Source organism: Corvus hawaiiensis, chromosome 6 (assembly GCF_020740725.1).
Source record: "Corvus hawaiiensis isolate bCorHaw1 chromosome 6, bCorHaw1.pri.cur, whole genome shotgun sequence".
Classification (NCBI taxonomy): Eukaryota; Metazoa; Chordata; class Aves; order Passeriformes; family Corvidae; genus Corvus; species Corvus hawaiiensis.
The window spans coordinates 53,121,769-53,143,639 of NC_063218.1; the positions used below are offsets into that span (position 1 = coordinate 53,121,769).

General features: G+C 45.6%; 1 protein-coding gene across 5 annotated transcripts in view; it reads right to left on the bottom strand.

Annotated features, from left to right (window-relative positions):
* Nucleotides 1–19,327, bottom strand: part of SCUBE2 (signal peptide, CUB domain and EGF like domain containing 2) — a 39,204-nt gene extending 19,877 nt beyond the window's left edge. For 3 of the 5 annotated variants that reach the window (XM_048307987.1, XM_048307985.1, XM_048307983.1), the window contains exons 1-10: nucleotides 19,176–19,327; nucleotides 16,763–16,885; nucleotides 16,208–16,333; nucleotides 12,940–13,074; nucleotides 7,387–7,512; nucleotides 6,875–6,991; nucleotides 5,903–5,992; nucleotides 4,662–4,778; nucleotides 3,531–3,653; nucleotides 1,857–1,973 (exon numbers count right to left, since the gene is read on the bottom strand). In XM_048307987.1, coding sequence (XP_048163944.1) covers nucleotides 1,857–1,973; nucleotides 3,531–3,653; nucleotides 4,662–4,778; nucleotides 5,903–5,992; nucleotides 6,875–6,991; nucleotides 7,387–7,512; nucleotides 12,940–13,074; nucleotides 16,208–16,333; nucleotides 16,763–16,885; nucleotides 19,176–19,296 — 1,195 coding nt within the window. In that variant the 5' untranslated portion in view covers nucleotides 19,297–19,327. Of the gene's footprint in view, nucleotides 1–1,856; nucleotides 1,974–3,530; nucleotides 3,654–4,661; nucleotides 4,779–5,902; nucleotides 5,993–6,874; nucleotides 6,992–7,386; nucleotides 7,513–12,939; nucleotides 13,075–16,207; nucleotides 16,334–16,762; nucleotides 16,886–17,454; nucleotides 18,852–19,175 lie in introns of those variants that run through there. The other 2 variants (XM_048307984.1, XM_048307986.1) reach the window with 2 other exon arrangements.
* Between the last annotated feature and the right edge of the window lie 2,544 nt (nucleotides 19,328–21,871).

The following is a 21,871-nucleotide window of genomic DNA, read 5'->3' on the forward strand; positions in this document are numbered from 1 at the left end:
TGTCCCGCCCAATAAATGCCAACAGGAGGAGAAATCACTGACAACACGACACATGCTGCCTCTAGTGCAAACTTGCATGCTGATGCAGAATATACCATTCAGCAGTGCTGTATCCCAGGGGTCAACACTGGGGCCAATACTATTTATCCTCTTCATTAAACCTGGACGGTGGGACAAGAGTTCACCCGCAGCAAGTTCACAGATGACACAAAACTGGGAGGAGTGGCTGATACACCAGATGGTTGTGACACTATTCAGGGGGACCTTGACTGCCTGGAGAAATGGGTCAATAGGAATCTCATGAATTTCAACAAAGGTAAATGAAAAGGTCTCTGTCTTTTCTGCTCGGATCCACGCTGAGGAGGGCTTCACTTCTCTCTCATAGCTTTAGGGCAATTGTACATAAACCCAGAAAGCTGCCATCAAGAAAAGTTTGTGCATCTGAGGGTACCTACTTCCACATACACATATCTCAGTGGCAGTAAGTTCTTGTCACTGCTGTCTCCAAACTAGATACCCTCTAAGGAACATTTTGTTAGAAAACACTGCAAAACGCATTACAAAACCAGTCTGATTTGGGGGGAAAATATGCTCTTAACAGAACTGAGACAGCAGGGGTAGGAATGAGCAGAGGAATAATGGAGAAAGAAGGCAACACCTTAAACTGGTACTGCTGCCTAAGATACCACAAAATCAGCCCAAATCTTTGGTTTTCATTGACCTTTTGTTAGGATGGCAACCTCTTATCCCCAGCACTTACTGACTTCTTCCACAGAGGTCAGAAGGTGTATTCCCAGTACCCTACCACCTCTGACCAGCCTGTGATTGCCAGTCAATGAGGGACTCACTGTGGTATGGGGATTAACATCTTCTGCACAGGGGTATGACAAGAAAAGGCCAATTAACAGCCAACAGCAAAATCACAGGTCCTTTTCCTTACTGGTAGCCAAAAGAAATTGAATTAATGCAGAGGAATTAACCAGAACTCTTCTTTTACTAAGTAGAGCACATGACAGTGTTATTCCTTATCCAGATAAGTTCCCCTCTTCGTCAGAATAAAACACAATGATGTTGTAGCCCTGTAACCTTATTTGCAGAATTTCTAGAGACAGAGGGTAGAATGGACAGGCACACAGACTTCTGAATTGTCATCTCCAACTGTGCTCACTCTGCCTCAGAAATAAAAAGGTCTTACTCAGAATTAAGTAAACTTTGGAGTCAGTAAGGTCTTGCCTAGAGCTTATATGAAACAAGTTTGATTCAATTTAGTGTCCCAGTTTTTCATGTTTCCTCATGTCAATTCTGGGAATTTTTCACATGTTAAGGTTCTACGAACAGCTTTCTCTTTCCTTGAACCGTTCTTGTAGGAAAGACATAAAAAATTTAAGAGTATTAATCTTGGCCAGGCTAAAGTGGTACTACACCAGCTAAATTCCAACCTACATCACATGAGGATCTGACACATGCACAACAGCAACCTGCAGAACTGTAATTTTCAGAGTCACTCAGAGCTTCCTGTTCTTCAAGTCCCATTCCACTGACTTTTCATTGAAGTCAATGACTCTTCTGCATGTGAAAATTGTATTGAATTCTGGATTTCAGATCCAAGTACAAAACCCATCAGTTTGTCCTAATAGTTACAGGTCCTTTTTGCATGCACGGTGTAAAGGCAAAATCACTTGAGCAAAGACAGAAATAAGCAGGATCAGTTTCTACTTTTGCTGTGTCTCATTATCACAGCAAGGAGCAAAATTTACTCCGTAGGCCTCCTGCATCTGCCTCAGTTTGTGTCTTGCAGGGACACTAAGCAGACCTGTGGGAACAGCCCTCTGTGCCAGGGCCTGTGTGTAACTCACCTCCACAGTGTGTGAAGCCATACAGGGCATAGCCTTTGTTACAAGTGCACTCGAAGGTGCCGGGGTGATTGATGCACGTGTGGTCGCACGCCCGCTCGAAGGAGCATTCGTCAATGTCTGCAAGGTTTAAAGGGATGCATCAGAACCTCTCAGGCTGGCCAGGGAGCCCTGAGGAGCCAACAGAGTTCAACAACTGCAGAGATGTGCAGATTTATGTGAACTAAGCAGATTCTTTCAAAGCACATAATGTAACATAACAAAATGACAGTTTTTAGAAGAACGCTTGGTTTGCCAAACAAGCTTCTTCTTGGCAAGTGCAAAAACTGATGCTACATTTTTACAATTATGTTTAAAACAAATTATTTCTCCTCTATGGGAGAAGAAAACTGCTGACAAAACTCTTATTCCATTAAGATTACTCTATGTAGAAAAGAAGTCTACAAAGGAAAGCATTGCCTTTGTTTTTTCTCCCTGAATGGAGCTCTTTATGAATTTACAGTGCCTGATTTAAGCCTGCTGAGAATCACAGTGTTCTCTGAGAATGAACATTCATTATACCATCAAAAGTACCTAAAATTGCTGTGCTAGTACATCTTGCATGCCAGGTAAGAATGTTGCAAGACATAAAAAAAGTTTGCATCAACTTCACTAAGATTTTCCATCAATCTTTTTCCTCGGGTTTTGGCATGCATCATGATATCACTTTTGAAACAGCCTAGGGAAAGTAACAGAAGTGGCAGGGGCAAAAGGGAGATGCATGTCTTTAAAATACATCCGTAAACAGTTTTAATTAAAAAAAAACAAAACAAGCTATCTTGAAAATCGGATGTTTATATAGCAACTTTTTTCCCATGTAAATAGTTGTCCTTCTTTTTCTATTTATAAAGGATAAGAAAGCACCAAAACCCTAGGTGAAAATTATTTTCTCTTGGTCAGTTCTGTTTTCTGAAATTCACCTTTAATGTCAGCTGGTTGCCTAGGAAACGGCATAGTTCCCCATTTGGCTGACTGAATTGACATTTTTTCATCCTGTTGCTTTTCCACAACCACAGACCATTTTGATCTTCACATTTTTTGTGCATTTAAGCAGCTTAAACAAGATTGATAAATCTATACATACAAACCACTATACAGCAAAGCAAATATGCTTTGTAGGTCTCACAGGAGAAATCCATGTCATCCTCAAGAGCAAATGCTCCAAGATGTTTTAGAGAATAGAGATTCCAGTCTGTCTACAGACCTGTAATTTCATAGATCATGTTATATCTTTTTCCTTAATAATGAGCTCATGGCAACTAAATATCCTATTAAGAAAAAATAGTTTCACTGTAACGGTGAATCAGTCAGTAAGATGGAGAGAGAGACATTGCTTAATTTTCCCTGTAAATTATTTTAAGATCATTAAGGCGGGAGGAAGCATTAACCTCGTAGAGAGCTTTTTAAGATGATGCTGTCTCTGTCCCTTCCAGATATCTCACTGTGCCATTGAACATATCTCCTACAATAGCATCAAGCCAACTGTATTAACTCAACAGCTGTTTCAGAAGAAAAAAATCCAAACTGAGGAATGGAAATTATTCTGGAGTCCATTATCACTTCATCATTGTAGTAGATGTCCAAGCCACGCTGATTTGTCCTACTTTTGTTGTACCATTGTCTCTCTAGTGCACATACCTTGACAGGACTTCTCATCTGTTAATAATTTAAATCCTTTTCTGCAGCTGCAATCAAAACTGCCAACAGTGTTTTTACAGAAATGATCACAGCCTCCATTATTGGACTGGCATTCATCAATATCTGTAACAGAAAAAAAAGCCTTCAGCAAATAAACAGAGCTTCAGCAATCAACCTACTTCCAGTGCCAGATGCAGAAAAGAGTCACGTCCAGTCGGTTAGAGGAGCCCAGAAACAAAATCTAGTGAGACTACCACAAATTGTAAGGAAGATCAGATCCAACTCTTAAGAACGATCCAGCCCATTCAGCCCCAGGACAGTGTTATTTGCTCTCATTTAATATATTGCTGTCAGTTGCATTTGGGTAATGCATTCATAAAAGACCATTCCCTAAGTTCTGTTTGGAAACACTTTGACTCCAAGGCTCTCTAAGAGGTTTGAGTGTCTTAAACATTCTCTCCATTTCCTCTTCATAAGCCCTGCAGAAATCTCAGAGACTTCCTGAGCTACCCCATCCTTTCCACGGCAATAGTAGAATGAGGCCTTTATCTAATATCAATTGACTCAGGCCTGGCGATTTCATCATTTTTGCTTAGCAGAACAGCCTTAACATCTAATTACTGGAAAAGCAATATGATATACAACCCAACCATGCCTTTGGTCCTTGCCAGTGCCCTCATTAGAGGTGCTTGGCCCAGTGCATATTTATAAAACACATCCCTGTTTACACACTGATATTTACTTACCAACTGCTCTAATGTCCAGCTGGCTGTGGGTAGTACAGCAGGCCATTGCTATTGGACTGGAGACCTGTAAGTACCCACACACCTGCTGGCCTCTGCTTGACCACAGAGCTGTTCTTGCTCTCCCAAACCTCACCTCCAAAAAATGAGGCACAAGAGGTGGAAGTGGAGAGACGGAGGGCAGAGCAGAAGAGAATCTCTGCACATGATACACTTGATGTGGAGGAAACCACACCCTCTACCCCCGGTGCAGTCCTTCCTTTGGTCAGATTGCACACACCAGCCTTCCTCTGGACACTGGGCTGCCTTTGTTAGGAGATTAATACCTTACAGGACTTGGTAACACTTTACAGTTGTTGGTACACGTGTCCAGGAGTATAAAACCCACCTTTGCATGTCTTGCCATCAAACTGGAGCGTGAATCCAACGGGACAGCTGCAGTGGACGCCGGTGGATGTGTCCTTACAGGTGCGATCGCAGCCGCCGTTGTTCACTGCACACGTTTCTGGCCAACGAGACGAAGCTCAGGTTTGCTCAGGGAAATTATGATGGTACCAAGAAACATTGTGGGATACAAGACACAGTACCAAGCACACCGCTATTCAAACATTTAGCCTAGAACACACAAGCAACTGCTAAACGCATGTGTTGGCAAAATCCCTGCCTCAGCTATTTCCAGGTTTTTTTGGAAACTCTAGGAACCAAAATACCATCTTCTGGGTATTCTATTTGTGTCTTAAACACAAATCCCTGCTCCTTGATGATGAATCTCTTACTGTCAGTCTGTTTCCTTATGCCCGCACTCAATCCCGGCTGATCCTCTGACACTTCCCACCAATGGAACACCTGGTTTCACTCAGCACTACTAAACCAGTTTCCTTAAATCCCTCCCAGCTCACCTTCCCACATTAGCTGTGCTCCCAGTCATGGTGGATAACACCCTCACTGAGCATCCCCTCAGCCTGGTAACCCAGGTGCCATTTCAACCAAAGTTTGTTCCTCTCACTGCCCCCTATGCAAACTGTGTCTCAATCTCACCAAATCTTTCTAGTGAACGCTCCTAAAACACAGTTCTTCACAGCCAACCAACCAGAAATAACTCCCTCTTTGGCATTCATCCTCTTGTCATCAGTCTAATCACCTTAGTCAGTCTAACAACCTTTTCACTGGCTGGACAAATGCAATTTTACATAGAATGTATTGATTGAGAGAGCTGCAAAGAACATTTTTTAATGTCTGCTTTTTGAAGTCTTCTTTCTAGCTCTATCCTCGTTTTCTGCAGCATCAAGCATATGCTACTTATTGTCAAGTTTTGAGAGCTCTACGGGCTTATTCCCTCCCAGTCTCTCATCTCACATGCACTATTGGCACGCTGTGTTCAACCTCCAAGGGAAGACAGAGTGCATCTTCTTTCTTCCTCTGTCATTCTTTTTGAAAACAAGGCTATATGTTTAGAGGTCTGAACATTATGGAATAATATTATCTCCTTAAGAGGGAGTGGATAATCTCAGGCAGAATTCAGCCCAGAGCTGAAGGTTACAACAAAAAAAACCAAGAAAGCCCCACACCAATTCTTTGATCTAAATAGTTTCAACAAGCAGCAGAATTATTTTGGATCAGCACTTTTACCCATAAGCAACCGTCGCTTCACTCTCTTGTCCACATCAGCTGCTGCTGTAGTGTTTCCCTCAGAAATGTCAACAGCAGCCTCTTCCCTCTCTGTAAGGAACATGAAAAAAGCAAGTGAGTAAAGGTGCCCTGACCAGAATCCTCATCTGACATCCAACACACACACACACACACACATACACTCAAACAGCTTCATCACATGCTGAATCAGAGACAGTCGGAACTGGCCAGGCAGAAATAAATAATTTTTAAAGAGCAAGCAGTAATAAAAATCACGAAGACCCTTCAGTCAAAACCATGAGAATACTCTGCTTTTGTGGCTTCCTTACAAGTCATGTTTGCTTCAGTACTCTTAACAAAACAAAAGATGTGCTACAGATGTAGCAAACAGCAACAAGATGAAAGAACTAATTGAACTGTCATGAACTGTTCTGTGAGGAGCTCACTGTCATCATCTATCGTGGGTTAATTGCAACGACCAGCCAGTTATGCCTGAGCATTTGATTTCAATCAACAGACAACAAACTCTTCCAGAGACTGGAAGAGTTTATCAATCTTAAGTACTTTCTTTACTGGATAACTGCCTTGCCAAAATTATACATTAATTGATTTCAGAGTCCCAGTTTTAACAGATGTACTCCTTGGTTACACTCTCTGACTCATGTTATTGAAGAAACTGAACCTAGAATACCCTAGAGGGGAGGAAACCTTCTTCGGTTAGTGACAGGCCTCGTGTTTCAGGGGGGACCAGTGATAATTACAGGTTGCAATAGTATTAGGTAGCTACTTATATAGGGAAGCATAAATTGCCAACCAACTCACTCACACACTATCAGGTTCCCTAATTTTAAATTCCTTCACATTTTCTAGCCATGCTCTTATGAGGGGCATTAATCATGCACACACAGCACCACCACACCATCCTCGAGTTGGCCATCGACAGAAAACTACTTCCCTCCACCGCATACTGACCCAGGCAGGTTTTCCCATCCACGTGCATGACGTATTTGGGGTGACACCCACAAACAGGCCCATCATCAGCATCATCACACGTGTGCTGGCAGCCCCCGTTCCCGTGGTTACACGTCACTGGGAAGAAAACACATGTCACTCTCACAAGTACTTCCAGCACTTTTGAAGGACGGTGTGCAATTCCATCGCCAGCTGAGCATCCAACACACCTTCCTAATGTGCCCCTGTCCTGAAGGACTCTGTGAGACTGAAACAGTGCAGAGCTCTCTCATGGAGCTGAACTTCCCATCATTATGAATGATGGCACAACTCCCAAACTACAGACACTACAGCAGTTAATTGACCTGTGTGACAGTGTCCAGAAAAGACATCAATTCTGGTTTAATTCAAATGCACACAGTTCAGGCGTATCATCCCTCATTAGCTAAAACATACCAAATCCCATTTCACCGCAAACAGAACACCATTTGTTCACTTTGGGAAACCATAAGCATATGCAGAATGTTGCCTACAAATGCAGCTCCTCTGGTTCTTGGACAGCTCAAATCCTGGTCGGCATTCACAGGCAACTCCTCCTTTGGGCGTTTCTCTGCAGATGTGGGCACAGCCATGATCTTTGTTCATGCAGCTCATGCCTTCTGCAAAACAGGAAAGGTACAAGAGCTTCAGCACCCTCAGCACCTCTGTGTGCAGGCAACAAAGTCAGCTCAATACACACACATACTCCAGCCTGCTACCCTGGGAAGGCTCCGCAGGGTTGGGACAAGAAGTGTCAGCTTACAGAGAGGAAAGACAGCAAGTCCAGTCCTGCATAGTCAATGGCCCCAAGGTTTCTCCTTCTGTGATCTTTTCTGTGCCCATGTTCTTTGACTGCAAGGTCAAAGAGCAACATCCACAGGTTTGTACAGCACCTGCATTCTCATTCAATGCTCCCACTTTATACCAGTGTTCATAAAACCTCCTCATTTCTTTTATAAAAGTGGAAATGTCCTGGCAAGATCCAAGTCCAAAGTGAAGTTCTTATTTCTCTGCTTAAAAGAGCAGCCAGCAGACACAGGAATGTTTAGAACAGCAGTCACAAGGGTCATCCCAATTTCAATTACTGGCTTACAAAGCAGATTCCCAGAGTCATAACCTATCTCAGCAGTGACCAAGTAGACACCAGGCCGACATGCAGATTGCACACATGCTGTATATCAGTTCTCTTTTTGTTAACCATTTTGTTTTCAATTTTTTCCTGATTTCAGTAAATACCACCCAAGATAACATCACTGGGTATTATTACCATATTCTGTATTTCTACACACCTTCCCAGCTAGACAGAATTTAGTGCCAGTGCCTGCTTTAACCAAATGAAGAACCAGTGTGACACTAGTGACTCTATTTCTTTTGCTACACCTCCTAAAACATTCTGCCATTTTTATCTCTGCCAGTCCACGCACAGCGCTCAGTGACTGCCAGAGTGTCCTGTCTGGCCTTTGCAAAAAGATAAAGTCAATTGAATGGGGAGGAATAGCTCCTAAAATAATTGTAAAAACTTCTTCCACCTTGCCCTATGGTTCAGTGCAATCAGTGGCTTTGCCATTGGCAAGAAGGTGGTACAGTCTGTACACATACAACACAAAAACACACAGCAGCTGGCTGAGTTACCCAAAGGGATCATTAGACCAAATAGGTTTTCTTTAACAGAATACCACAGATTTTTAATGAAGTCCTCTACAGTGCTACAAAACCAGGAAAGAGAAGACATCTGAAAGCTCTCCTGGGGTATACAGAGAGCATAACTTTACCATCAAATTCACTGCCTTGGCACATCTGGCTTTAAAAGGACAAGTTACACCAAAATGTTCTCTCTCTCAGTGAGAACATTTCATTTGTGAAGACCAAGTGGAGCACACTTTGGCTGCAAGGGCTCATCCCACACCACCCCAGCGAACTCCACTGGAGCTGAGCAGATGCACAATCAGAAGCAGAACAGAAAGGGTGACCATGCTGCTGGAAAGGGATTGTGTGATCAATTCCACATCCTATATATTTTTTAAACTTACACAGCCCTTTTGGCAGCCTTATTGCTAAGTGAAACAAACCCACTGCATTGTGAGGCAGAGGTCACCATTATTCCACTCCACTTCAATTAGGTCCTTGTTCCACACCGCTATTCTCGCCCCCTGAAGCACCAGCTACAGGACCCTTTCTCTATTAAGACAGCTTTAAGCAACAAAAGAATGGACTTTGCAGAGCCCAGATTATTCTGCTCTACTGGCTTTTTGATTCCTTTCCCACAGTGAGGACTCTCCAGAAGTCCAACAAGACAATGAGGCTTCAAAACCTGCAGCGCACAGACACAGCCCAAGGAGCCCACAGGAAAGCTGTCACCCATTATTGTATCAGTCAAGGAAGGAGACAACCTATGAGGCCACAAATTAGCCTCATTAGCACTGGTGTTTTTGTGAAAGTTCTGGTCTTAAGCATGCAGTATGGTTTGGTCTGTTAGCTCGGAGGGGTTAGAGAGCATTAAGGGAATTAGCAGCTTAGCTTCTGTTAACAAAGTCATTGTTTTGTCTCTATTGAGCTACCAAAGGGGAAACTGTTCAAGCAGGTACTTTGGTAAAGTTCACTGACACCAAACAAATGGTTTCTATGCTCCATTTGGGATTGCTCCATTCTGAGTGAGCAGAATTCAATCAGGTCTCCACAGAAAGCTAAAGCCGCACTTTCCAGACCAGGATGCATTTTAATAACAAAGTATCCATTGTGTAACAAGGTACTCCACCAAACCCACCAAAATCTAGCTACCCAAAAGGCAGTTTCATAGAAGATACCCACATCCACACATTCCAGCATTTACTATGGGGTTGCTGCTTGTTTCCAAAGGTCATAAACCTCTCCAAGCCCCATTTCATAAGGTTGTATTAAAAACACATCTGTAAAGCCATAAAAGCTGTGCAGCTGCAAACTCCTTGGTGGACACAAAGTCTCCCAGGTCACATTGTTCCAGTGCTGTTGCAGTGGCAGACTGTGGTCCAGAACCAAACCCCAAACAAATTTTGGTCAAATCCCATCACATACTTCCCAGACCCACCATTTCTCTTGCAGGAGACCCTGCCCTACTGTCTCACAAATATCTTGGGATGGATGACTCTGGATTGCCACTCTCAGCCAAAAGAGGTGAATCCAGCGCCTGCCTGGCTGAGCAGATCCCAAGCCAGATGAGTCCTTTCTGATGACTGGACCTTCTTGAAGTTACCCAGCAAGGCTGAAATGTGAGCACTCCTGTCACTGGCAAAACACAGGCAAAAAAAGCCAGCATGGTATTTCCCTATCAGGTCATGCTAAATTAATCTCTTACATGTATGATCTGTGTTTCAATCTTTGTATTTTTTCGCACGGAAGGTGTCAGGACAACATTCCCAATCTGCTAAGAGCATTAAGGCTCCATTTAGGGCATGTTCAAGCAGGCACTCCGTAGGACAGAGGGAGAGGATGCAATGATATAAAGAGTTACCAGAGGTTCTCAGAGGCATCCTCTAATAGAAAAATGGTGAGGAGCATCAGCACAGCCAGCAGAACAGGACATCCCAGGAATGCTTTAGTCGTTCATCATGCTTGCTACATCCTCATGTTAAGGCAACTTTTTCCCAAAAGCTCTCTAGTTATCCCTGTTCTCCACAGCCAAGGCTCCTAGAGTGACAGTGCGATGGTGCCCTGTGTACGCATCCACACAGCAATTTGAAACGTGGCTTTCATCCCACAGATCCAGTTCATTCCCATCAATTCAGCCCAACAAGCAGAGAGCTATGACTGTGAAATACCACAAGGGAGAGCAGCAAGATTTGCCATCCAGAGCAATATCAGCCACAAAGATGTACTACATATTTACTCACCAAAAAAAATGTTTTCCTTCAAATTTTTGTATTCTCCAATACGGGGCAAGTTGAACCCAGAAACGAGGTGCACATGCATGGCTGCCCTGCCATGAAACAGCCTTTCCCTGGGTAAACAGCCTCCCAAGGTAATTCATTCTCCCACACAGATGAAGAGCAACTCATTTCAGCAGGCAAACAAGGAAAGAAATAGGATTGCACACAACTTCCCAGGACAGTTTCAGTTCCTGTGGTTTAAGCTCCAGTTCACTCTACTTCTGTGTATTTAAAGGCCAATACAGCAGACCACAAGGAAGGTCTGTCAGGTATTAATGTATGAAGAATCTTAGCTGGGCTGGGAGACAGGGAAGGAAATATTCCCTCATTTTACAGAGAAGAAACACGACTGAGTAGATGATCTAGGCAGTAGGAGACAAAAGCTACTTTGATCAGTGCTGTGAGGTCTCGAAACAGAACCAATAAAGTATGAATACTGAGCAATGCATACACAAGGCAGAGAACAGAAGTCCCAGAAATGAGCAGAAAAGCAGAGAACAAAGTGAGGGGAGAGATAAAGCAGTGAGATTTGGCTTATAACAGACATGCCCACCCAAGGGAAAAAAAAAAAAGGTTAAAAAAAAAAGGTGGGGAATCCCGAGCAGTACTTTATAGTAATGAAGGGGGGTGGGAGGGAAACAGTCACAGCATGAAAGTGTGAAAAAAATGGCTTTTAAAGAAAGCAAAACAAACACTTCAGTGTTTTACTAAGAAGAAAAAAATGTATCAGGCAAAACAGCGTGTTGGGGTTTTTTCTTAAGATGGGTTTTGATAAAGATGTACTTTATTTGATAGTATTTATGAAAAAAAAATCCCACATATTTTTTCCCCTCTTTGTTTTCCTTTCCAAAGAAAATGGCCTAAGTTTAGTGGATATTTGGTATTATGAACAAAAGGTCTCTTTGGGAAAAAAAAGCTAAGAGAAATTAAAAGCATCTTTAAGAAGAGAGGTAGAATTCTAAAGGTACAATTTAGGGAACAAATATTAATAGGGAATGCTGCTGCTGTCAGTTCAGGAGAGTAGAATGTACTCAAGTAGCAGCAAGTGTGAAGAGTTGGAAGTTTTTCCTCCCTTGGCATCAGACAAGACAAGGAGTTCAAGAAACCAGTTTCTGTCCTTAGAGACCTCCTCCATGGAGGCACACAAACTCACATCCCTGCTAGCCACATACCTTGTCCCACTACTGCTGCCCTCCTGCCTGTCCCCACTCCTGGCTCAGCCCCTGCAGTGACAACCGGAGCCGTGGCCTGAGAAACCACCCAGCCCCTGTGAGACCAAGCCCAGGGCCAGAGGAGCTGGGAACACAAATTCTGAATCCAAACAAAAGATCAACTCAGCTCTGTCAGATGACAGCCACCTCAGCACCCTCATCTGTGGATGGCCATATGTGTCTCTAAATGTTGATCTCTTCACTGTGGGGATTTTTAAAGTGAGATTTGTTTATTCATGCTCAGATTCCTCTTCCAGTTATGCCAACATAGATTAAAGAAAGCTTTGCAGCTTTAAATACTTCTTACTAAGATTTTCACTGTACAGTTCAATGGACAACTCCCTGATCTGAGCAACCACTTGAAAGTATTTCCTAAGGGCATCCAAAATAATTTTGTTCAATCTGATGTCTAATTAGACATCCAAGACTCTGATCTCTCAAAGGTTGCTTCACAAAGGTTTCACTCAAAACAAAGCACTAGGTTTGAATACCTTTGGGGCTGACAAACAATAAATCTCTTAGCTGAAACCTAAACACTGTACAGGGAATCTAAAATGTATCTGAAGGTAGTTCAGGTATTGCCCTGTAACTAAAGCCAGTGAAAATGGTCAGAACTTGCTGTCTTTCCATTTGTTGCCATTCCCTGGATTAGGACACAGCTTAGCTGCACAGCAGAGCATCAAGGACACGGGGAGTACAGCCTTTAACAAGCACAACACCGCAGACACACAGGTGGGATCAAAGAGGAGGAAGGGATGTAGCGTCGTTAAAGCCTCTTAGAAGATTCTGACACGCTGCTCCTTTTAAAAGCAGTGAGGACTTCAAGACCCTTCACAGCTTTGAAAACCTCAACTTAGAAATACTTGTGAAGATGGTTTAGAGCTGTTGCCTCTGTCAGGAGCTGCTGCTCGCTGCCCGGGGGCAGGGGCGGTACCTTCAGAGCGGTGGATGCAGGTATGCTGGTTGTCGCTGAGGAAGAACCCTTCCTTGCAGCGGCACTCGTAGCTCCCCACGGTGTTGACACAAACGTGCTGGCAGCCACCGTTGTTGAACATGCACTCGTCTGTGTCTGAAAGAGAGAGGGGAAAGAGAGATCAGCTTTGTGCTCACACCAACCCACGGTACATACAGACATCGGCTCGGGCTGGAACCACCCAGGCAGCTGAGACACCCCGGGCTACCCCGTGGTTGCAGTTGTGCTGTCACCCTTGGGAAAGTGCATTTCTGCTGCCGCTCTTCCCCTGTTTGCAGTCTGCCCAAGCAGCCGCAGGGCTCCCAAGAAATGCTGGCCAACCCAAATAACCAGAGCTGATGGTTACAGCTAAGGAGGAGCAGCCTTGGCAGAGCCAGATCAGGCCCCCCAGCACCCACGGGAACATTCCGTGCCCCTCAGTGCAGCTGGATCTGGCACTGGCACTCCACGGCTCTGGAACATCCAGCTGAGCAATCACACCTGGGTCTGTCTGGCTCAATGGGACAAGACCCTTTGGATCCAAACCCATCCAAGCTATAAAAGGCATTTTCCCAGAAAGCTCCACATCCTGAAGCAAATGAGGAACAAGAAGAATACAAACCTCAAATTCAGTTAAAAACCTATCCCCTGCTTCTTCCTTTCACCCTAGCTAGAATTCACACACCACATCTGTTCTGGTGCTTGGTTTGATTTATCATCCTCCTCCCTCAAGTCTAGGACATCATCACTCATCATCAAGGCTGCTGCTGTGTTGCCTGACTGCGGTCAAGCACAAGAGCAGAAATTCTGGAAGCAGTTTTAATCTTGATTTTGCAACATTCAGAGCTTCAGCAACACCAGAGAACACAGAAGGATTCTGCATGCAAGAAAACCAAGAGAACCAAAGAGTAGAAAAATTTTAGCTAAGCCTCTGAACAACAAGATGCCCATCCCAATCTCCCAATTCTTTGGAATTTTACCCCTTAATAAGCACAGGTTTTTTGTAACCACTACCACCAAATACTTTTTCTAGCCTAATTTTCAGAAATTTTAACAGGAGCTCAAAAATGCTCAGTCCCTTAAAAACAGGACAAAATCTTGCTGAGGCAAAGCACTGGTCTCATTTGCAAATTCATCTGTAACATCATGTTTGCTCCCTGTTCTGTTCATTGTTCCTGGCTAATAGCACAATGTTTTTAAGTTAACACTGTAGCGTTTCTGGCAGAAAACAGCTGTCTTTTAAAAAAAAGGAGAAAGAGAGGCTTTTAGTAAGAAGCATAACATAGTATTACAACAGATTTAATGTCTAGTGAAGGCAGTGAGTAAGCCAATTGGATGCAAAAGAATGTGACCTGCTGGAGAAAAAGAGCGGCTGACATATGTCCATCACAAAGGAGCTGAGTATTTTAGAGTTCTGCAGCTATGTGAATGTGCAAACAATCATGAATAAACAGCCACCACGAGCCTTTAGTGCTATAGATTTGAACTCCAGCAGATGTTTCTGTCTTACAGACCTTGGAAAGCTTTCAAAAAAATCATCTCTTTCCAACAAGTAATTGTCTATTTGGCTTAAACCCAGGCACACAGCCGAGATCTTCAAAAATAAGGGTGAGAGGAGGGCAACCCTGGCGTGAACAAAGTAAATAAACAGATTAAGAGAAGATGTGATCCAATTTGCTGCATGCCAAAATATTTATTTAACGTTTACATCACAACTCAAAATTGGCACATCAGTGGTAAAACCCTCATTGTATGTCAATGACATTTTATTTTATAGGTCTGCCATGCAACACTGAGCATAGTGACACAGCAGGTGGTAGATTTTGGTCTAAGTTACATTGCTGGTCACAAACAACCCAGCTGAAGCGTGCCCTGGGTACAAAGAGAATAAACACATGCCTTTTGGTGCCATTGTCAGAGGCTGTGTGTTCCTTCACATCCAGCCCTTCGTGGTAACCTCAACTGAACTCCACTCTGTGTTTACACTAACGCAAAAATAAGATGGATATTCTGTTATTTTAAAGTATCCGCAGATATTTTGTTTCCCTCTCTACCTTATTTAGTTAAATATCTGGAACCTGGTGAGTTCACCCTCTTCCACTTACTCTGTAGAAAGCTGGGCACACAACAGGTTCCCAGCAGGTAAACCCCAACACAATCCCACTGAATACTCCAGAGCTTTTCTGATTTGTCCCAGCAGAAGATACAGCCTGGGGGTGGTCTGACCCCCACCTGATGTGCCACACACTGGTGGGAAGTGCCCCAGCCAAGCTCACTTCAGTTATGCAGGGAGAGCAGCTTTCCCTCCGACTGCCAAGGGTATGGGGGTGTGTCTGGGCACACCCACATGGAGAGCAGCAGCAGAGGAAAACCGAGCCATGTCCAAAAAAGCAAATGGCACAGGCAGCACAGGGCTGAGCCACACGGGGTGCCCAGCTGGGGTCCAGGAAGCAGGACAGCTTCAGCAGCACGAGGCTCTGCGGCAGCACTGCCAGCAGGCTGACAGCTCCCACCTTTCTGTGCACTGCTGCACTCGGTGCTGGAGGATCCTACCGCAGCAAAGCCACGAGGCCTTGTTACCCATTGCTAAAGATTTTCACCTGTTGGCACACAAAAAGGAGACTATCGACGTCTTAAATAAAGAAAAAGATGGTCAGAGAGAGAGTGTGCATGGAGGGTCAGCGGAATGCTGGCCTGAAAACCCTTCCAGAGGTGTGTCCTTTGTCTCACACTAACCACCCAGGGAAAACCCACGCACTGGGATTGATCCCTCTGCTCTTGAGTGGCCTCCATCGTATACAGCTGCTGCACGCTCCAAATCATCCTCTCCTTTTGGGAATACTCAGACACATTAAGAGTGAGAAGCCCCCACATTACAGACACATTTGAGAGAGACGATTGCTAAGCCTGGAAGCACACCTGACAACCTGACTAAGCTAACTGTGGAACAGAGGGGACAGCGATAGCACATGTTCCTTTCTATAAACTCATTTAGCATAATAATAGATGACATTTGACACCCTTAAACCCAAAGCACTCCACAGAAATATAGCACAATTATCCTCAATTACAGAGGGGGAAAGGCCCACACTGGGATGGCACATCAGTACCTGGAAATCCTTGGTCCCACATGCAACATTCTTCTCTCCCTGAACTGACTGAGCCCAAGAGATTGCCATGTGTTCCATGGATGCAGCTACAGGGCAGTGTTCACATCACCACCCACACTGCTCCTGAACACACTCCTTACCCAGGCAGTTGTGGCCATCGTGAGCCAACATAAAGCCATCGTAGCAAGTACAGCGGTAATTCCCTGGAATGTTGAAACACTCGTGGACACAGCCCCCATTGAAGTCATTGTCACATTCATCAATGTCTGAGGAATAAAGCAAAAGTCAATATGATGGATGCTTGCCTGAGTGTTATAGACAGGGATGTGACTGCGTAAATGCAAGCAGCAACTGCTGTCCAAAATCATCATTGTCTTGCAAATACACTATATTTAATGCATTTCTTGCTGAACGTTTCTGGTGACTGAGAAAACACCCTGAGACCCCCTTGCAGCTTTAGCTTTTATTTTTTAAGGCTGCTGGTTAAACAACAAACTCATTATCAGGCTGAGTGATATGAACAGGTAAAAACCCATGCAAGGTAGGCCTTTAATTTTGTAAACAAGAAGTAAATCAGGCGACGAAACAATGACTATTTTGATCCAAAAATCATCCTCCATTATTTTTAGTGGCTCTATTTTCTTAGAAATGCTCCATGCTGACACAGACAGAACGTGGTGCTCTGGTCCCTTTACCTTCACATTTCTTCCCTTCGCCAGTGTAGCCCACTTTGCACATGCACTTGTACAGCTTCGGGGTGTTCTGACAAATAGCATCTGGGTGGCAGTCGTCCAGCCCCAGGGCACACTCATCCACATCTGTGAAAAGACAGCAGGCTCAGGAGAGATGTCAGCAGGAGGAGAACGGGGCATGTCTCCTGAACACATCCCTGAGGAGATCACAAGGCTGAGCACCTCTCTGTGGTGCCCACGAGAATGCTGTGTGGTTTTGTGTGTCAGGACAGAAACATGCAGAGACAGTATCTGCACTTCAATTTGTGTAATATTCTACCTGCACACAGATGTATTTATATGCAATTCAGATAAGCCCATGTTAAGATCTTGTGCACATTTATAAATACATCCAAAACAATCTCTTAAGGGCTAGATGCTCCATGAAATTCAACTGATAGTCTCAGAGATTCATCAGAGATTGTTAATCTTTCTGATTAACAAAAGCAGTCACCAAAAGAGTTCATGATCACATCCATGCATCACCTGCAGGAAGCCCAATGATTTTTAAAATAACAAGAGGAGTCAATAGAAATGTACTTTCAAAGTCACTACCAAACCATTAAAAGACTGACTTACCATTAAAAAGATGTATAATCTTAAAAAAAATTTTTAAATACAAGAATAGTATCTGGTAAGCAGCATTGCCAAATCACCTGGCCAGCCATCTCAAAGCACTGAAGCAAAATATCCAGGTGGAAACTTCAGAGAAGAGGAAATGAAGAGAAAGGGAAACACCAACAGGAAGAAGTCCTGGAGATGAAGCGTAGACAGAAGAGGAAGAAAAGTTACAGGCAGCAGAAGACATCAGCACAAGTTTTTCACACAGCAGAGGAAAGCTGAAACATGGAATCAGGAAGATTTCCAGCAACTGGCTAAAAGGAAGAATTGTAGAAGCAACAGTCCACACAGGTATAAAAAGTGCCTCCTAAAACAAGAAATAGGGCACGAGTATCAGCAGAAGGCAACTACTTCAATAGTCAGCCATTTTTTATGGTGGGGATCACTTTCTAAAGGGGAATTTCAGCCAGCACTTCTCCCATTTACAATTATAGCATTCATCCTGCTCTTTTTTTTTTTTTTCCCCAATCACAAAATGTGCCTGTAGGTACTGCAGCAGCTGCCAACTGCAGAAAGTGTTCACTTGGTTTTAACTCCTCCTGGGGTTTGGCTGGGGGAAACAAGGCAAGGAGCCAGTGTTAGAGCAGCAGTGCTTTCCTCGCTCTCAGGTGCACACAGCTCCAGTAGCAGTGATGGGGTCCCCAGATGCTACCACCAGAAAACAAGGAGAAGGTGGGAAACAGTGGAAAACAGCTGGGAAGAGCAGCAGAATCTGCCTCCTCTCAAAGCAGAAAAGTCAAGCCATTAAAAAATACGGGAGGCAGTGAATTGAAGGAGCAAGTCGTGCAAGGGGAATAGCTGCGGGCCTCCAGCTAGTGGGACTCAGGTAGGTGGGGCAGAAAGAAAGGATGGGCAGGGAAGAATAGCGGGCATAAAGCAGCATCAGCCACACGTGCTGATTGTGTGCCCGCAGCACCGCCAGCTCTCCCCTACCCGAGCCAGCGGGACACACCTGTCCCGGCAAGAGGGGTCCCAGAAAACACACAGCAAGGAGAGAGCTTCCCTCTAAGCCAGGACACACAGACATCAATCAGCTCTCGTGCCAGCGGCAGGACGGCGGCTCTGCTGGGTTATTCGTACACCGCCCCTCTGATCTGCAGCGTGCGGTAAAGACTCGCAACAAGAAGCCGCAGCACTAATGCACTGAAAGGCATGGAAAAGAGGGCTAGGAAAAACCCGTAGGCACAGAGAGCGAGATTTCCCCTTGCAGTGACAGTATTCAGAGCAGAAGAGAGACCCTGGAGGAACGAGACTATGAGCAAACATCGCAGCCTTCAACTTGGCAGGAGGCGGCGGCGGGAGAATCCCTGGGCTTGTTCCGCGGGGACCGAAGGCAGCTTCACCCGCAGCACACGCCGCTCACACCCCGCTCCCCAGGTGCCCCGTCCCGGGGCTCATCCCGCTCCCGGGGCAGCGGGAACCGCCGGGAAAGCGGCACTGGCAGCACCCGCGGAGCCCGAGCGCCCTGCGAGCAGCGACCGACCCGCGCCGGGCACGGCCCCGCCACGGCCGCACCTCACCCCGGCACCGGCCCCGCGCCCCTTCCCTTCGCCGCCCGCCTCCCCCGCCCCGGGGCCGGCCAGGAGAGGAGAGCCGGGACCGCTCGGTGCCCCGCGGGGGGAGCCGCTGTCCGGGGCTGAGGCGAGCGGGGGACACTCACCGGGCGGGGACCGGGGGCACTCACCGGGCAGGGGCAGGGGGCACTCACCGGGCGGGGACCGGGGGCACTCACCGGGCAGGGGAAGCGGGCACTCACCGGGCAGGGGGCACTCACCGGGCAGCGGCAGCGCGGCGGGGCCGGCCGGCGCGGGCAGCAGCAGGAGCAGCAGCGGCAGCGCCCTCGCCCCCGTCGCGCCGCGGCGGCCGCCGGACCCCATCGATGGCGCTGCTGCCGCTGCCGCCGCCGGGCGGGAGGAGGCGGCGGCGGAGGGAGTGTCTGGGGCGCCCGGCCCGCCTCGCACTGACAGCGGTCGCGGGGCGGCGAGGGCTGGGCGGGCCGCCCCCTCCCCTGCCCGGCCCTGCCCCGCTGCCCCGGGCGCGGTGGGCGCACCCGGCACGCGAACCGCCCCATCCGCGCCCGTGGAAGCCCCGGCAGCCGCCCCGGCGCTCGCCCACCTGAACAGCGCCCCAAACACAGGTGTCCCGCGGAGCCGCTGCCCCCCGCAGGAGCGGGAATAGCCCACACGCAGGCTGCGGGTGCCCCCGGCAGCTGTGCCCGAGCCGGGGCTCCCCGCGGCCCGGGAACCATCGCCCGCCGCAGAGACAGGCCCGAGCGAGGAGCCTGTCGCAGCCCGAACACACGCGACTCGCTCCAGCCTCATTTGCGTTTGTTCAAGAATATAATATTGACATTTTTACCGTGTAATTACACCCCACTGCAGAGCGTGAATCCCCGGCTGAAGGCCATGCCAAAACCCACACATCACCCCACCCCCCAACCCAGCCCCATCCCACCTCCATTCCCAGCTAGGGATTTCTCACAGCTGTCACTCCTTTGGCAGGTAAAATTGGCTCATACATTATTCACTGAAATTATAATTTCCTAAATAATGTCTGACCTTTCAAGCTGCAAGCAAAAGCAGGCAGTATTCTCTTCCACCCCTCCCTCCCATCCCCATTTCACTGCCCTTTCTCTTTTGTTTTGTTCTGTGAGAAATACCGAGCTGTTTCTAGTTGCAAGGGCGGTTTATACACATTAGTAAATCTTCAGAATGAAACTTTCCCTCAGTCTTTGTCTTTGTTCCCTTAATGGCAGCTATAAATTACCACTCTCCTTTCTCACTGGAGCATCAGGCTTCATTGCTTTTGAAATGATCAAAGTTATTCTCTTTTTAAATCCAATGAGAAGCAACCTTTTGTGTCTCCTGGATGGTTTCAGTCTCAGTCAATCTCATCTATAAATACATAAAGCTGCTCATTAAACACTCCAAGGATTCTCCAGCCCTGCACCATACCCCAATCCTCCCTCACCAACAGAAAGCAATAAATGAATGAAGGGTTTCTCGACAGTTTCCATGATCTCATGAATAAACCATCATACTTAGGGTGGGAATTGGCACACCTGCACATCTCTCATCCAGGAATATCAGTCAAGGTGTCTCCATAAACAGCTCTCCCAAATGTACAGAGAAGCCATCTCCCATCCAGCCATATGACTTCAAGCCACCTTACAGGAAAGCTGGTACACATTTCAGGCACTACCAGTTCCCTCAATGAACCTGACCAGTATTAATCTAATTCACTTTCATCACAAGATTTTGCTAAAGACATAAAGTAGGAACACATATGAAGAGCGTAGCAGAAAAACCAGTAAGAGACACTGAAGAGTTGTGTAACCAAAATATCTAAAGCCTTCTAAGGCACCATAAAAGCAAAGCATCTTTCTTATTTCTGTAAACTAAAACATAAAGTGAGACATAAATATTTGGGAATGCCTGAGTTAGATCAAAAGATCTCACTGCAGCCTGGAAAACAAACAGAACAATATCAAATTTATCTTAGCTAATGAAGCCATTTCTTATACATAAATCTCTAAGTGCTTTGTGAAGGATCCTGGCTATTACTTCACATATAACACACATTTGTTTATGACAAAGAATTGCCATTAAAACATCTCTTTAAAGACACAAACCAGACAAGCTCAGACCTCTCAACTCAGATGCCTTTCTTGTAGCCTTTTTAACTATTTCTATTCAACTACAGAGTCACAGTGACAGATGACTGCTCTGGGTACCAAGATCTTTACTGGGAGAGAGAAGCTAGAAAAATTTTTAAGACTCAACTTCAGCACTAAGTTAAGTATGAGGAAAGAAAAACAAACATACCAGGGCAGTTGGACAGGAAGACACCCCAAATAGGACTGTTTGGGGATTTTTTCAGCAATTTAAAGTAAAATCAAGTAACAAAGTTTCAGGGAAGAAAATAGCTAGTGAAAAATAGCTACTTCCATAGCGATTTCCCAGTTCCCCTCTGCCCTCCACTTTGGCTATCATTTGCAGTTGCCTCACATTGAGAGACCAAGACTAAGCTGCCACAGAGCAGCTGGATGTAAAATCTGCTTCAGAAATTGTACATCTGATGTCTCAAGTAGAGATGAATACTTTCGTCTGAAAATTTGGGTTAAAAACTGCTTTATGCTTCATAATCCTTGTTAAATTTCATGATTTAATGATGAGCAAACATTATCTGAAGACATCTAGATTGTCATTTCATCTGCACTTTAATGAGAAGTAGAAACTCTGCTGGCCTGAGCAATAGTGCACCATATTGACCCAAAATTTAGCACGAGTGAGCGAGTTATCATGAGCACTTGTGACAGCAGCTGAAAACAACTGGGAGGGCTGGGGCGGGGGGAGATGCCAGAACAGTAAAGGGAAAGGAGCAGGCTGACAAGTGAAGAAATACTTTCAAATATTTAATTGTTCCAAAGTACACACAAAATGCCTCAGAGCT